We start from the raw sequence: 16,245 nt of genomic DNA, 5'->3' as shown, positions 1-16,245 counted from the left end.
CTACCATGTACATACATGTACGACCTCTTGAGTACTCACAAATCCTCTTCGAGCTTGCTTGGTGCTGGAATTACGCTATGACTTCCAAGTGGCAGCCCAATTGGCATCGTCAAATGGCCATCCAACCAGTCCAATGTTCAACTCGGTACTCCCTTCGATCTCTTTGCTTCGAGCCTTGAGCTCATCAACATCCCAGTTCGCCCAAAGGTACTTGCCTTTCAGGAAGCGCGCTTCAGGGCTTGCAAGCCAGACATGGAAGCTGGCCGGAAGAGAGACTGCTCCATCCTCAGCATCATGAATATTCCCATCATTGAACTATCATTGCACTTACCATGATCTTCGATGCCAGTAGCGGCAACGCCGCCAGCTTCTCTATTCATGGCAGTGTCGACAATTCCAGGCTGGATATGGAAGATACTCAGATCGGCGTGTGAAAAGGCTAGGAAATCCCACAGCCGGAACACAGCAAGCTTGGCAATACTGTAGGAAGCGAAGAGAGGTCCAAAATTCACATGGGCAGCACTCGAGGAGATATCAATGACGACTGCATCCTTGGATGCGAAGCGAAGAAATGCTTGTGCAACATGCATGGTTCCTCTGAGGTTTTGGTGGATCGCGTCGAGAAACTTCTCGCTGTCCACATCCTCGAGGGGATCTTTGGGTCCAATCATTGCTGCGGCGCTCACAAGGACGTCGATTCGTCGTCCATCGCCAACAAACTTCGTGAAGGCCGAGTCTACTTGACTCTTGTTTGTGACATCGGTAGATGCCACAAAGACCTCGACACCGGAAAACTTCTGCTTAATGGCAGCTTTGGTCTCGAGGAGAGGCTGTTCTCTACGGCCAAGAAGGGCGATGCGAGAGGCACCGGCTTCAGCAAAGTAGGAGGCAGTCTCGGCACCGATGCCAGAGCCCCCTCCTGTCACAACCACCGTCTTGCCTTTGGCAGAAAGCTCAGGTCGCGTGGGTGATAGCGATGGGTAGGTTGTCGTGTGCCAAACGGAGGTTGGAGATGGGAAAGGAGCCATGTTGCGGGTTAAACAGATATCGAGATGGATCGATGGCTGAAGAGAATGAGTTGAAAGATGGAAGACCTTTCAGAGCAAATGGCCATCCTTATATACATAGAACTGAATTGACCACTCCGACTGAGAGACGGAGATGTACAATTTGTGAAACCACCGGAAATCATCGTGACGGTGCTGCAAAGTATGGCCGTGGGAGATGGAAGAATCTCGACTTGCATCTACAAATTGTCCCGCCCGACGCGCTGACAAATCGCCCATCTTTCCACTAACCCGCCGGCTTCACCTGTTTACACCACCTTGGACCCGTGCCTATCACACTCAGGTCCACTGTCAAATTTGAAATGTCCGGGGACCTACAGTCTGTTCTGCGCTGCGGGCAGTGCAGTAAACCGTTCGATAAGCGTGAGTCGCATTGTGCAGAACCCACCGAACACGTCTCGGCGACGCCGAATCTCGACTAAGAAGTTGAATGCCTTTAGAGTCCACTCTAAAGAGACATGGATACTACTGTCGATCCCGGAGAATAGGTAGTACTCCCCGCCCTCGATCATGTATGTCCTGTTCTGGAGCCAAGGCCCGTTGCGATAAAAAGCGGCCCCAATGCTCGCGATGCATCGCCAAGGGGATCGACTGCCACTATGTACAGAACACGATTAAAGAAGGAAGAATTCAGCTCAGCAATGAGGTGTCCGCGGAACAGCGCATTCCGGTGCCTTCGCTGGCGGCAGATCCCAGCGTTGGAATGAATCAAGAAGCCAGCAATGGCGGTGATGTGAATCCCGCAAATGCACTTGCCATATCACCACCAGCAGCTGCAGCCCTCTGGGAATGGGAGGGACCCTTCAATTGGGATGTCCCAGATTTAAATTTCGTCGAATTATTAGACTCGCAGATAAACGACAAGGCAGTCCAAGACCCTCCATTGGAGTGGCCGCCCATGGTCCATCCCTTGACACCTCCAATTGATCAAATATTATCAGCACAACATGATATCTTGTCGCCAAACGGATCGATGCCGATGCAACCCACATCTAACCCCCGGTCACTCATCATGCGACCAAAGCTCAAAACAGGAGTTCAAAGGACTGCTACGCTCATATTACATACCCTAAAATCTTATCTTGTGATGATGTTGCACCACAACACACTCCCGCCCTTTATTCATCCGCATCTTATATCTTCTGATATTGAGAATCCTCTGGTAGAGCCGCTCACCAACTGCATCAACTTGGTGCGTATGATTAGCAGCGAAGCCAAGGGAAGTCGGAAGTTGTTTTGGAAAAATGTGCGGCTGGAGTGTGAACGCTTACTTGCAGAGGTAGGCAGGGATTCCAAGATCACCGACAATGACTCTGAAAGAAAAGCTCACCACGAGGCTTCAGCATCGGCAATTGACGAAGTGGGAAATGCTTACTGCCATGCAAGCCCTTTCTATCTATATTCTGATCAGGTTGGATGAAGGCGAGACCGACCATAACAATTTTGACTCTCTCCTACTCGCAACGGTGACTGTACGCTTAGCACCTACTCTCCCCTGTCTGGTCTTCACTCTACTGACATGTTGCAGGTCATAGCTCAACAATTCAACCATTATGACTTCACATCCAGCAGTGCACCATGCAATTACGATCTCGAGAGCAGCTGGAAAGAATGGATTTTCGAAGAATCACGCCGAAGGTTTGTCTCTTCCTTAAGTGTTCTACACATCGAGAAACTGATTGACCCAAAGACTGGCCCTGATCTACCGAGTCGTGGATATGATAGTATTCTTTGAACCAGCTAGGATGTGCACGCTACCTGCAGACCTGATCCTGGCACCGCTCCCAGCAAAGAAGCAGCTGTGGGAAGCAGGCAATGCATCTGAGTGGAAGACACGAAGTGAGAGGGTATCTGGGGCCCATAGTATCTTTGGATTGGCTGCCAACGGCGAGCTGGTCGGATTAGGCGAGGACCAAGTCTACTGTAGCCATGCAGTGTTGTTGGATGAAAGCGCTCCCACGAGGAGCACTGCAAGTTGGGAGGAATGGTGCTCGGGAATGGATGGGCTTGGAGGACTCGTCATGCTTGCTGCTTCTTTGATAGTGTAGGATTTGAACTGTTGACACTATGCGTCAGGGCATGACCATAGGGAATTTGTGCTCGTAGCGGAGTTGGCCCAGTCTACCTGACATAGTAATGTGTTTTGAAAGACGACAAATTACACAAAGAAGAAAGATCCCAGGATACTAAATAGAGTGCCATAGTCATAGGCAAGACAATGTGTGCCTAATAGGAACGCTAGCATGAATCGCCCAACAGGACTACCTAGGGTATACGAACCCAGAGAAAAATACAAAGCGCCCGTTCCATACACCACATTCATCATTGCTCCAATTGCGATTGTCCCAATTGCAAGGCCCGCTCCCGACATGCTGCAGGGGTATATCCGTTGCCGACCTTCCCAGCAACGATACGCCACCGGTCAGCCTCATACTCGTCCAGCGCCCTCTGAAGCCGAAGCACCTGCTTACAGTAATCAGCATCTGTGGCTCCTGGATGAATGACGCTTTCTTGTACGGGGCTCTTCGCGAGGCAATACGCACCATATCCTCGGTCCAGTTCACATCCTTTGCCTTCAACTTTGTGCAATATCGGACTTGGAGGGTGCCGCTCGTGCGGCCGGGGAAGAAGTCCGCAATTTGCTTCCATGTTAGGCTTTTCTCCTCTTTCAGCTCCACCAGCAAGGCGTCTTCATCCGGGGTGAATTTCAACTTTGGGCCTCGGGGTCGAGGGGCCGGCTCTGGCATTCCTGGTTGGCCTACTACACTAGGGGGACCGATGGCCAGAGGGGACGAGGCCGAGTCAAAGCCATGGGGGTCTGAATGCAGCAAGGCCTGGGAAGGGAGACGGTGGTGATGATGCTGTTGTGGAATTGGAAGTGAGATTGCGGGGGCAAAGATGTGCGTCGAGGGCGGGAGTGCAGTTGAATTATCACTGTGCATGGAATAGAGAAATCCAGACGCTTCTGGTGATGAAACCTGGCCTTCAATGGGTATAGGCTGCATGGACTGTTGGATGCCGGGTCCTAGAGTCCGATTGATGCCGCGTGCTTCATCGCCTTCGACTGCTGATTGGGAGCGTCTTCTCTTCCTATTATCTTGCAGGGGCGGAATGCCGTAACTATAGTGCGAGGGCATCTGGTGTGTGTCCATGAAGGTCGACTCCGGCTCATGATGGCCGTCGGCTTGGTTGTGCAATCCTGTCTGTTGATGCGAGTCAAAGGATTGCTGCTGGGGGCTATCGGAATGGAAAGGAGGACCACTGAGGAGCTTGTCGCGCTGCTGCGACGGCGACGTGCCGTAGGAAATCAGATCATAGTCGTGGGACTTGTCACCGTGGGAATAGCTGAACGTAAAGCCTCGATACGGATCCAAAAGTGCCACAGACATACATCGATTTGGCCAGGGGAGCCCCGGCGGATGACTGTTTGGTGCAGAGTGAATGGTCCGCGAAGACCGAGATGTCGCTCCCGAGGAGGGACTGAAGACAAACTAACGTCCCGCGGTCACATAAGTTGCCAGTGTAGAGTATACCCGGGGGGTGATAACAAATACAGGGCCGGATTGCGCGAGCAAACTTGGACAGTTTAACGTGGATGGGGGGCAAAGATGACAAGGCAAGGCCGCCCAAAGTCAAAGGGGTACAAAGACTCGTACTCCAATGGATGAATGTACCATAATGGACAGTAGAGGCAGTAAGTTGGAAAGCATCTGCTACAAGGCGCAGTCGCAACCGCGGAGACGCTCATCTTTAAGTCCTTCACCGAGGCGACGGTCTTGTCCCAAAGGTTTGCAGTGGCCTAAGGAGGAAAGAGACGCCCTTGTGCCGAAAGAGCTCATCAGCTGGTTTATGCGTCACCCAGGGTCGACTTTTGCGGGCTTCGGGTAGAAGAGATGTCACCAACGGCAAGGTCCATATGAGTCCATCATTATCAAAAAGCGCGCGCTTTCCAGCTCTGCCCAATGGCGGCGATCCCTTTCTCAGTCAGACCTTTTTAAACCGTTGTGCTATAAGAAAGGATGTCCATTTCCGTGGCAAGTCTTTCATGAAACGAAGGATATGGCCAGCCATGCAGGGAGAGATTTGCCAGGGTGCAAAAGCCACGAGAAGGGAGCCTTCGGAGGTGCTGGATGAGCCCGACAGCAGCCGAAGGAACGCCAGTCAGACTGACATCGGGGAGGCATGTGCACAAAATGGACAGGGGCTTCGATTCGACGGCCCAACTTGCCATGCAATCTATGCAGAGTGTTCTGTCTAGCCGGGGAGGAAGGGGAATTGTCCCTTCGGCCAGAGGCTATCGTATTGGTTGGCGAAAGAAGCAACCAGGCAGACTATTCATTCTTGTGGCGGGCTGTCTAGGAACGCCAAGGCTGCGAGGATCAATCACAACAGTGCCAGACGAGCCCGAAGGTGGCTGCGCAGGGGTTGGAGACAATGAATTCCACGGAGTTGAGATTAGCGCCCCGGCTCGAAGCGTTGACAGCATCGTTCGTTCACGAGCATGAGCATGGTGGACCAAACACTCACGATCCCACATCAGTCACTGCGTCGATCGGGTGGATATCCCAGGTGTGCTGGCTGCTCACCCCACGGGCCACAGGCGGGTGATTCGCAAGCTCGGTCTGCCACTCTTTGATCGAATGGGATTTCAATCTGAGGGTGGGGGGGGGGAAGGGAGGATCCGAGTGGGTTGCTGGCCTCTGTTAGCTGCATGCCGGGCCGTGCTCTGACACCTTTATCCTTTGTCCCATGCGTCTCCACTGAGGGAGCGTCGATACAATCCCTGTGAATGGGTTGATAGTCTCTCGTTAGGCACGGCTTGTGTTTTGACTCTGCACTGATAGCCCCCTGTCGCCAACGCGGCCCTTGTAGGTGACGGTCGACGGGGCCACGCCATGGACGAAGGAGAAGGAGGAAAGAAGCAAATGAGATGGAGACTTCGGGCCTTCGGCCGAGGCGGTGGCGCATGATGATCTGCCCTGAGACCAGCGAGCGCGGACAGTCTCATTGCTTACCGGAGACTATGGAACCTTCTTCCCCTGTGACGAAGTTGAAAGTTGGGCAAAGGGGCGTTTGGTGTCTGCCCTGTGATCAACTGGATCTGTGCATTTCAATGCCGCCTGCATCCTTCTCGTATACTGGGTTCGGCTGAATCAACCAAACAGAGCGGCGAGGGTAATCACTAATGAATGGAATCAGGATGCCACTGAAATTGCACAGGACAATGACCGTCTCGGTTGAGATCTAGGGGAGCCAATGCATACCAGTCTGCGTCTACTCTTCGAGCTGCATTCCATGCAGTTGGTTTTTACGATCTCATCAGCCTCAACTACATGCTGTTGGGTCAGCCTCCAGCAGAATGGCGATCCCTGACATCCATAAAGCGCACGGCTTTGGGTCTCTTGCTTCAAATACATGAAATTATGATTGTCGTGATACAAGGGCTTAAAAGAAAACAGGGGGAAAATACAAAGATAAGAATACAGACGCCGCCGCCAGAGAAAACACGAAACAGAGCACGGCTTTTGTAGACGCCCACCAATGACCCCTTACTCAAAGTTATCCGACCGGTCGACCCAGATATCCTCCAGTTCGGCGAAGTTCTGGAAGTGCAACGGGCGGTGCTGGTCGTCGTAGAATCGCAGCGGGGTATCGATCTTCACGTAGATTGGTCGCTTCTCGACACTGCCGAAGGAGCTGCCCATGAAGCTGTAGTTCCAGAGGTTGTCCTCGGGGACCAAGAAGTAGCCGCGCACCCGGTCACTGAGCAGCAGCTGGCACTTCTCCCCCATGTTGGTGGAAAAGCCTTGAGGCTGGTCGGAGGTCATGTCCTTGTTCTCAGCACCCCACTTATAGCCCTGAGGGGTGAGGCCCCAGGCGGCAAGTGAGACGGACCCGGGGGTGAAGGAGACGGTCATCGTCACCGTCTTTTTATCCCAGGAAGGATGAGAGTTCATGAGACGGGCATGTTGTGTGACATCGGCGGCAGACATGTACGGCGGCTCGTTGCCCGACACCGTGTGGATGACACCCAGCGGCTCGAGATTATTCAGGTAGTCATGCTGAGGCAGCTCATGCGGCAGTTGGACATCTCGGGTATTTCCGACCTGCGGAACCATGACAATAGTCCGGACCTCCTTGACTTGGTCATTGTCTGGCGGCGAACTGCCATAGATGTAGCCCGTGACCTGAACACGAAGATCGGCGATGGTAATGAAGCGCTTCAGGATGTTCTTCGGCATGATGTAAGTGTAACCTTCATCGCGAATGTCATCCGACGAGACATAGATGTTGTTCGATCTCGTCCGCAAGTTGGAGGTGGCAATCGCACGAGTTCGCCATTCGGTCTTCGACGCGAAGGATTGCTGCTCGTACTGAGACGTGGTGGTGACAATGATATCCTCGCCTCGCACGTTCTGGGTCTTGGTTGTAACAGCAGTGAGCTGCTTCTGCTCCTCCTGCTGCTTCTCGATCTCGGCTGCTTGCTGTCGCTGCAGAGATGGTGCGCTGATCTCCATACCCAGAATGATATCACGGACCTCGCTGCTAGTCAAGCTCTGCACGTTGACATTGTTCTTTTTGCCGTAATCGTTCAGGATCAGGTCGCGCAGCTGCACTTCCACCTTAATCCAATCCTCGTCAGAGAGTGATGGCCAGATGTGATGCTCCTGAGTGATCACGCTCTTATCGGGTCGGAGAATAATCTTGGCCTTGTCAATGTTGACATGAAGAGCACGGAGAATCAAGATCAGTCGGGAGAAGGCAGTGTATGGTGAAATGGACTTCAGCCACTCGTCATACAGATTGAAGAGAACCATCTGAGGCTCCGTGGCCCGAAGAATCATATCAGCCAGCTTCTCGACCTTCATAGCAGCCTGGAAGGGCAGTTGAAGCTCAGATGCACGGATCGAAATATTAGGGAAATCAAGCAAGTGGACTTCAAGAGGATCAAGCAGACCCTTGCGAGTGACGATGAGTTGCTTCGGTTGCTCTTCGACAGGGAGCGAGCGAATGAGCGCAGCAACTTCTTCGGCTGTCTTCCACTTGGCCAGCTGACCCAGACGTTTCTGACCAGCCCAGACACTCGTGTGAATGATCTTCAGGAACAGCTGTCCAGTTCGAGGGTTGAAGATAAAGATGGCACCGTTGATAGGCTTCGTGGTCAAATTACCCTCGAAAGTCTTGTGGATTGTGACACGGTAGACATTGGTGTCATCGATGAACAGCTGAATCTGAGGACTGAAGAGTTCCGAGTAATTCTGAGAGTTCAAGAACTCCTGGTTACTCTCCGAGGCATAGAGTTGCAGACCCTTTCGGATACGTTCCCGCAAGACATACAAGGCCGGGTTGGCCTTCATTATCTTGGCCATAGCCTGTTGGACTAGGGTCTTCAGACCTGGGAAGTACTGCCCATAGGCCGAGTACAAGTTGTATGCAAGATCGATGCCAATCATCAAGCCGGTGGCGGAGGGGTAAATACTCATGCTGTCCGTAGTGTAGTCGAGGTACTTGGCACGAACGTAACGCTCAATGTCGTGAGAGTCATAGTCGCCGTATCTCAGCTGCACATCAAGCCAGAACTTGTTGGAAGTGGTGGGTTCATAGACATCCTTTGTGTCGAACAGCAAAGAAGGCCGGGTGGCATTCCATTTGTTGGTGGCAAACAAGAGGATGTCAGCACAAGAACTGTTCATCTTGTAAGACTTGCGAGGATGGATTGTCTCCTTCTGAACAGCTTCAATGCCCAATTGCTCCAGTTCCTGGTCAAATACTTGACACAAGTCCATCACAACCGACTCGTGGATCTTCTGCCACAAGTGGGCACGGAAGATTTGGATCAAAGAGATCTTTAACGTAGGAATCTTGCCGTGCAAGAAAATACCAGTCAAATCAAGCTGCACCTGGAAACCAACATAGACATTGGCTCGATTGATAGTCGGCGACCACCAGAGGGTGAACCGACGGTTCGGGATCTGGTTCAGACCGGATCTCTGGGCGTTGGTGAGCTTCTTGAACTTCATACCTAAGTTTTAGTATTCACGGTTAGCAAATGAACTCAAAATTAAGGGTGAATCTCACGAACTTTCTTCAAATCCACTGTTATGCAACACCATGTAATCGTGTCGAAGATAAAGCTGGTCTTTATCAACCCGGAAGCCAGCCCATTCAGTTGTCTCGGTCTCCAGGCTAATGTCCTTTATGGTGAAGCTATGCGACTGGGGAACGTGCCTTTCCAGGCCCCGCTTTCGCACCAAGAGACAAGGAACCTCCACCAGGTTACCGGAGATTTGAGCAACAAGCTGAGGATATTGCTCAGTGCGCTCAGTATTCCACTGTAGAACCCGGCTGGTCCGCACACCGAGCCCCAGAGACCGTGCTAGGGCAACAACATCCCAGAAGAGCTTGGCATTCCAACGCTCACTTTGAGCAAAGCCGAACATATTTTCCTGGTGGGCATACCAGCCGTCACAGTCAATGAGCCCTGCAAGCACGGAAAGCCGAACTGATCGTGAGTTCTTCATGTATCCCGCTGGGATATGTTTCTTGTCGGCCAATGGTCCCTTTCGCGTGGTCATGAGATCCAAGCCCTTGAGAGCATGCAGCAGCATGTTAGATGAGGGACGGGTTTTGCTGACTATCTCGGCACCAAGCTCATCTCGGTCAATAACCGATTCAAGAAGTAGTTCTTGCTCGTCTGCATTCAATTCTCCATAAGCGCGACGGCCCATCAGGAGACGGTAGTTCCGTTCACGCCTCTGGAAAACCGAATCGGTTGATTGTGAGAGTCGGCTACCAGCCAAGGGCCCTTCGAGTGGAACTTCGTTCAGATCTAACTTGGCATCCTCGTCGCACATTTCAACAAGGTTGAAATCCAGCTCCTCCACATTCTTCTCTTGTACTGAAGACTGGCATGGTGAAGACTCAGATTCTGACAGCTTCGTCAACTTGGTGAGCACTGAATCGGCACTAAGCTGAGAGAGAAGCTCAAAAAGTTCTTTCTGGGGAACCTCCTCTACCCGGAAATCAATAGCTTGGTCACGGACGGATTTAGGTATTTCGTCAACTTCAGAGGCTAGTTTGAACTCCTCTGGACGAGACTCAGGGATTTCAGGAACAGCAAGGCGTTGGTTGCGAATGGTCTGTCGAGCTTGGCGACGTGGCGGACGCTGCACATTATCCGCCGTGGCGGCAGGCATGTGATGGTAGGCAAACTGAAGATCCAATTCCGCCGCGTGGTTGGTGAGGAAGTCTCGAACGGCTTCTTCCTGGTTCCTGGAGACTGTGGTGGACTGACGGTTTCCGTCACCAAGCCAGAGTCCGAGGAAATACGGGTTGACCGGCACAGCCTTCTCGGGTAGCTCAAAGCCTGGACTTCTGAAGACCTTGTAAAGTTTTCTTTCCTCGGGGCTCAGGGCAGCAAAATCAGCAGCTGTCATTTCGATGGTCTCATAGAGATCTGCTGAAACTTCAGGCAGTTGGTGCTCTGTCGTGACAGCTTGGTCTCCAGGGTCTTCGCTTGGCAAAGACTCGAAAGCATACATCCGCGCATAATTCTTGCAGTCTCGCGAACAATACGTCCGGAATCGGAGGTTGGATCTTCCCTTGCTCCACATAAGAGAAATATTGGGCAAGTTCGAGTCAACCAGGACTTCTCCACCCTCGCCATTTTCTGACTTGGCAAGGAATCTTTGGCGAAGGTTGCCCAAGGTGACCTCACCTTGAGAGTAGAGTTCACGACTCTTGGCAACAGCTGCAGAGAAAGCTTCTTCTTTGGTGGGGAGGAATACAGAGGGGCATTCAGGGTGTTCTTCAAGGTTGGAACGTTGAGCATTTCCCCACGCGTAAGTGAAGTGCGAGCCCTTCTGCTGGGGATTGCTAACTGTGTAGCTTTCCTTGTGAGTGTAGAGCCCAACCGTGCCGTTGAGGACGTTTCTCACGGCATTGACTCCTGTGCTGCTTCGCTCTGTATGAAGGATACAGGAAAGGGCACTTTTCAGGGCTGCCAGATAGTCTTCACCCTGCTTAACCGAGTTGTTGGTTCGATCAGCAGCCGCGAGAATTGAATTAAGTGCTGGAAGTTCCCCAAATTGGTCACCAACTCGTTGATCCTGGCCCATGATTGACGGCCCAGTGTAGGAATTCCTCGCGCGTTTTTCACGGTGAAGAACCAAGATATGGTTTGGCGTAACCACGAGGTCTTCTTGGTTGCCGCCAATCTTGATACGGTAGAGGCGGTCTTCACCACTCACGATGTTGAAGGCACGGCGAGCTTGGCCATCAGGACCGAGAAGTTGGTCACCCTCTCGAACATCTTCGACGTTGATTTCGGTCCCGTCATATCGCAACAAGCGTGTGCCCTTGGCAAGACAAGCCCTCTCCCAGAATAGACCCTCCCAGGATGGGAAAGCAGTTGCTTTGAACAGAGTGTGCTCCAGGATAGTCTCGACACCACCCAATGCCTGGATGACATCTGTACGGTAAGCGTTCAGGTTCCACAGTTTACCGTCATGTCTCTGACTAGTCCACCAGAAAGGATTGCTCTTCATCAGCTGGTATTGCTTGAATTCAGCCCGGAGACGGAATCCCTTGTCGAAGCTGAGCGTGCTGCGGTCCTTCTGGAACAGAGTATTGATACGCGGCAAACCACGATCCCAGCTATCCTCAAGATCCTCCAGAGTCAACCGACGGTTCTGCTGCTGTGCCTCCATACGCTTCTGAGAGTATTCCATCCACACGCGTTGAGAATCGATGAACTCGGATTCCCAGGGCACGATGTATCGGAAGATGTTGGGAATCAATGTCTCCTCGTCATGTGACATACCCGCACGGAAGTGGGTAATTCCAGTATCGGTCTGTTTCGACCAGCGCTTGTCGCTGGTGGGGATAAGAATGTGAGATCCTGAGATCATACCGAGACCACCGAGCTCCTTGGGGGTGTAGAAGACGGCCGGAGGGAAACGAGAAGGCATCTTGGAGTTTAGACCAATCTTGACACGCGTCTGGATCTTGGTCTCACACTTGACAATGGTGTCAAGAAGGTCAACAGTCGACACCGCTGCCTCGCGGTAGTATGTGAAAAGAGCAATGAGCGCTGTGTTCCACTTGTTGGCGATCTTGGTGAAAGTAGTTGATCCGGAAGACATGAGGATTTGCCGAATGCGGTTGTTGAACTTCTGGATGTCTTCTTCTGTGACCTGGAGGAAGGCATGGGCGGTCCGCTCCTTGGTTGAGTTGTCGACCAGAGACCAAACACTGTCCTTGACAGAGAATTCCTCGTTCTGGTTCCGCATCTTGGGAAGGATGCGGACCTCGAAGCCGCTCATTGAAAAGAGCAGGTTCGGGTTGTCCTTGCTGTAGACACTGGCGAATGTATCATCCCATTCGATGGTGGTGATGGACCTAGGAAGACGGTTCTTGAGATCCCAGAAAACAGCCCGACCAAGGTTGACATCATGACGCATCAAGCGCATTCGGCAATCACGAGGCCAGCACTTCTTGTTCTTGTAGCCAATGACATTCTCAAAGTTTGGATCCGGGTTCTCAGTCAAGAATCGCTGTATGAGATCTCTAGACTCGTCGGCACTGAACCGGAAGAAGACCCAGATCTTGTCAACATAACGAGTGTAGAGACGAATAGGGTGTCTTGTCTCAGTGGCCCGGTCCCGGAATTGTAAGAAGTCATTGGGACTTTGAGGCGGGCCGGCCATTTCGCTGGCTCGCTGCAAGCCAAGAAGCAGCAGATCGATCATCATGCCATAGTACTGGAAGACAAAGCCGGAAAATTGAAGACCACGAATCAAACCATAGCTGTTGGTGTGGTTCATGTCCTTGTAGCTGAGCTGGACGTTGTTCTTGGAGGTGATGTAGTCCGCCAGGTTGTGGTCCATGATGAGGCGAAGCATCCGGTTCAATAAGGTGAGATCCATCTTCTCATAGACCTTGGAAAGCTCGGTCTCGATCATGACGTTCGTCTCGCCATCTGCAGTCTCCCAGACGTTGGACAAGTTGTTGATACCCTGGGTCCACTTGTAAGTCAGAAGAGGGGGCACCTCGGAATCAGAGGGCTTGATCCAGGCAGGGAACAAGTGACGCTGCTCAGCTTGGTACCACAAGTACTGGTCCAGGTAGGCATCGGTGATCTTCTCGATGGGCTCGATATCGTAGACAGGGTTGATGTTATTGTAATTGTCGTTCATATCGATACCGACCTCCTTGAAAGCTCGCTGAGTCAGGAGGAAACGCTTGATTCTCGCGAGTGTGGTTCCGGGGGAGTCATAGGCCTGCTCAATAAGGGCAAGCTCTTCTCGCTGACTCTGGTTCAATCTGCCCTTCACCGAATAGGACTCCCGAAGACGCTCAAGAGCCAGGATGAGAATTTTGGTGTCATGCTTGTAGGACACACTTGGGAAAGGAATTGGCGAGAACTTGCGAGACTCCAGCCAGTGAACCATGGTAGTGTAGATAGCCACTGCCTCCTCAGAGGAAACATAAGGACCATCCTTCAAATAGTTGTGCTGCCGTTCCTGTTCCGACTTCAGCCAGAGACGAGTGAGACGACCCAGGTTCTTCTTAGCCACGGTCTTGTCGACGGTAGCACCGCGACGGATTCTTTCTCGGTTGTAGTGAGCGACGGAAATCCACCAATCGGCCTTGCTCTTGACATAACGAAGAATAATGTTTTCAATGGGCGCAGGGAGACCAGGAACCTTCCAGGGAATGTTACTCTTCCAGCATCTCCATGCCTCAGACAAATGTTGCAAGACGACGTTGACCTTATTCTGCTTGATACCCTCGGGCATCATATCCATGAGATCGGCCATAACGGAAGCACGCAGTTCCAAGTCGAAGTGAGACTCCACACGCTGCTTCGTTACGGTTTTGGCGACACCCTTGCTGTGGCGACCCTCAAATTGGCGAGAGAGCAAGTTTCCAAGCCATCTCTCTAGCAGGGGGATGATACCACGCATGAAGAACAACCATACTCGCCAAGCCGGGGCCCAGAAACCACAGCCAGGTCCCTTGCCGACGGGGCCAGAGTTGAACCGGTAGTAGATAAGGTGCTTTAGATCCTTACACGAGCGGATCTGGTGCATCAACTTATACTTGTACCGATACATACCCGTCAGCTGGCCCACATGGTTGAAGGCATACAGGATACCATCAGCTAACTGGAATGCATCGATATTGCCCAAGCGGTATTGAACCTGGGCATCGACGATCAACTTCGTCAGACGCAGAATTTCTCTCATGAGATGGAAAGCATTGCCGAAGCGGGACTTCTTGCGCTCCTTGGTGGTCAGTGTCTTGACCGGCTTCAAGTTGAAATTGTAATCGAGATGCAGATAGGTCAGGTTCTTGCGATGAATCAACAAGTTCAACATGTTGAAACCTTGGCGGCAGACCTGCAAACCAGCCTCCACCCAGTCAATTGTCGTCTGCTGGAAGAACTTGGTCGTCTTGAGAGTCTTCAACAGATTCTGCTTGTTCTGGGCTTTTGATTTGCTCTTGTGCAACTCGTTGAGCACATATGTCTTGAGCAGCTTTTGGTATGAAACGCGGACCTTGACAGGCTGACCCTGCGGGCAATGCTCCAAGTACCACTGTTTCACAAGAGGCACGTCCTGGGCACGTACCATCTTTCCAGATCGCTTATCGAAGGGGTGGGGGGCCCACCACAGGGCGATGGCGGATGCAGTGTCCGGGGTGTAGAGATCTTCATCCTCGAAGAATGGCTCAACCTCTCCGGGGAGCTCAAAGTCATCTTCATTGTTACCTGGTCCAAAGATATCATCCTCGTGGCTGACAGTGATATTCTTCGGGGCAACGGAGCGGGACGAGATAGGATTAATGACGGGGTCGAAGTAAAAAGCGGGGAGATTGGGATCCTCGGTGCGAACGTACACCACTTGGGGATGCGAGTACCAAGCAATCTTAACGCTGCGAGGAAGGGTATTATACAGGAAAGGGAAAGTAACGCGGTATTCGGTACGGATCGGAGCGCGGAAGATAATGCGGTCGATAGCGTTAAACTCGCTGAAATCCTCGTCATTCGGGTCGATATCCTTGTACAAAGGCTCGAAACGGGGACCGCCGGGGATAGCAACGTTGAGGGCCTTCGCTGTGAAAAAGCTGTTGAGGTCAAACATGTGATGATAGTTCTCATCAACCACATCGCTTAGAAGTTGGTGGCTAAGTCGGTGGAGAGTCGCCATTTGTGGAAGTGACAAATTCCAGGTCTTGTAGCTCGGGCCGTTAACGTGGGGGGTATCTAAAAGAGGCCGATGATCGTAGAACCACTCGTAGACTGCTGCGTCTTCCTCCTCGTCCAGCTCCATTTGGATGGGCTCCAGCGGTTCAACATCCTCGATGTTTTCGGACCACGAAAGGGGAGGTTCTTCGTCGTCAAAAGGAGGAAATCGCATACGTTTGAAGTGTCTTCGGTCACTCTTTTCGCGACGCATACACATCCACATCGTAGCCCACTGCGCATGGAAGACTGGCTCGATGACGCGCGGCGTCTCATTCACGAGCGTCAGACATCCGTTGACGTGGTAAAGCACCTTGACTTCCCTAGCCGATTCCCATGGCATAGGCATATTCTCCAGGAGCTTGAGAACAGCATGCGGCATGAACTTGAGCGCGCCAAGATAGCTACGCTTTTCGTTGGTGAACTTCTTCTGCGAAACGTCGCCAATATCCTTCACGATCTTTCGTAAATGCTCCGGAGGCATGTCTGCCTTTTGTGTTTCCACGAAGCCTCCCTTCCGCTTCTCGCCGAAGCGACTGCGCTGGGAGCGCAACCACTCATGCTTCTTCTGTGCAAATTTTGCGACGGTTGGGTCGGCGGGCGGTTGGTATCCTGGAGGCGGCGGCGCCATGGGCATGGATGGGGGAGGTGCGCCCCATCCTGGAGGAGGCGGGGGAGGAGGCAGAGATGCCATGATGGTGGTTGTTGATGGGGGAGTACGCCCACCCTCCCTAGACGTGAGTTTTTGCTCAGAGTCGCGTCCAAATCACGTCGAGAACCATCAACACGAAGGAGGAATGTGAGTGCTGAGGATGAAAGAAGCTCCTCACAAGCACAAGCGCGTAGATAGCGATCGGGCTAGATGGAGGACGGAGGATGGAGACAAGGACACCAGCACCCGATGATCCTGTGCTGCAAAGTTGCTCCTTT

At 52.2% G+C, this 16,245-nt stretch overlaps 5 protein-coding genes across 5 annotated transcripts; 1 reads left to right on the top strand and 4 right to left on the bottom strand.

Moving 5' to 3' along the window:
* Positions 1–75: 75 nt before the first annotated feature.
* N7459_008771 (SDR family oxidoreductase) lies at positions 76–1,028 on the bottom strand (the record flags this gene model as incomplete). The annotated part of the gene is made up of 2 exons (XM_056947939.1): positions 76–275; positions 332–1,028. 2 exons carry the CDS (start codon positions 1,026–1,028, stop codon positions 76–78), a joined length of 897 nt encoding a protein of 298 aa, XP_056797449.1.
* Positions 1,029–2,157: 1,129 nt separating this feature from the next.
* On the top strand, positions 2,158–3,115 carry N7459_008770 (uncharacterized protein; the record flags this gene model as incomplete). The annotated part of the gene is made up of 4 exons (XM_056947938.1): positions 2,158–2,346; positions 2,411–2,539; positions 2,596–2,705; positions 2,758–3,115. The coding sequence occupies 4 exons, from the start codon at positions 2,158–2,160 to the stop codon at positions 3,113–3,115; spliced, it is 786 nt and encodes a 261-aa protein (XP_056797448.1).
* Positions 3,116–3,389: 274 nt separating this feature from the next.
* On the bottom strand, positions 3,390–4,456 carry N7459_008769 (SANT/Myb-like DNA-binding domain-containing protein; the record flags this gene model as incomplete). Its single annotated transcript, XM_056947937.1, has 2 exons — positions 3,390–3,530; positions 3,611–4,456. 2 exons carry the CDS (start codon positions 4,454–4,456, stop codon positions 3,390–3,392), a joined length of 987 nt encoding a protein of 328 aa, XP_056797447.1.
* A 2,160-nt stretch (positions 4,457–6,616) lies between these two features.
* Positions 6,617–9,088, bottom strand: N7459_008768 (Pre-mRNA-processing-splicing factor 8A; the record flags this gene model as incomplete). The annotated part of the gene is made up of 1 exon (XM_056947936.1): positions 6,617–9,088. One exon carries the CDS (start codon positions 9,086–9,088, stop codon positions 6,617–6,619), a length of 2,472 nt encoding a protein of 823 aa, XP_056797446.1.
* Positions 9,089–9,142: 54 nt separating this feature from the next.
* Positions 9,143–16,009, bottom strand: prp8 (U4/U6-U5 snRNP complex subunit PRP8; the record flags this gene model as incomplete). The annotated part of the gene is made up of 1 exon (XM_056947935.1): positions 9,143–16,009. One exon carries the CDS (start codon positions 16,007–16,009, stop codon positions 9,143–9,145), a length of 6,867 nt encoding a protein of 2,288 aa, XP_056797445.1.
* Between the last annotated feature and the right edge of the window lie 236 nt (positions 16,010–16,245).

Source organism: Penicillium hispanicum, assembly GCF_028827665.1.
Source record: "Penicillium hispanicum strain IBT 35686 chromosome Unknown utg000007l_segment0_segment0, whole genome shotgun sequence".
Lineage (NCBI taxonomy): Eukaryota > Fungi > Ascomycota > Eurotiomycetes > Eurotiales > Aspergillaceae > Penicillium > Penicillium hispanicum.
This window is presented reverse-complemented; position numbering and strand designations above follow the sequence as displayed.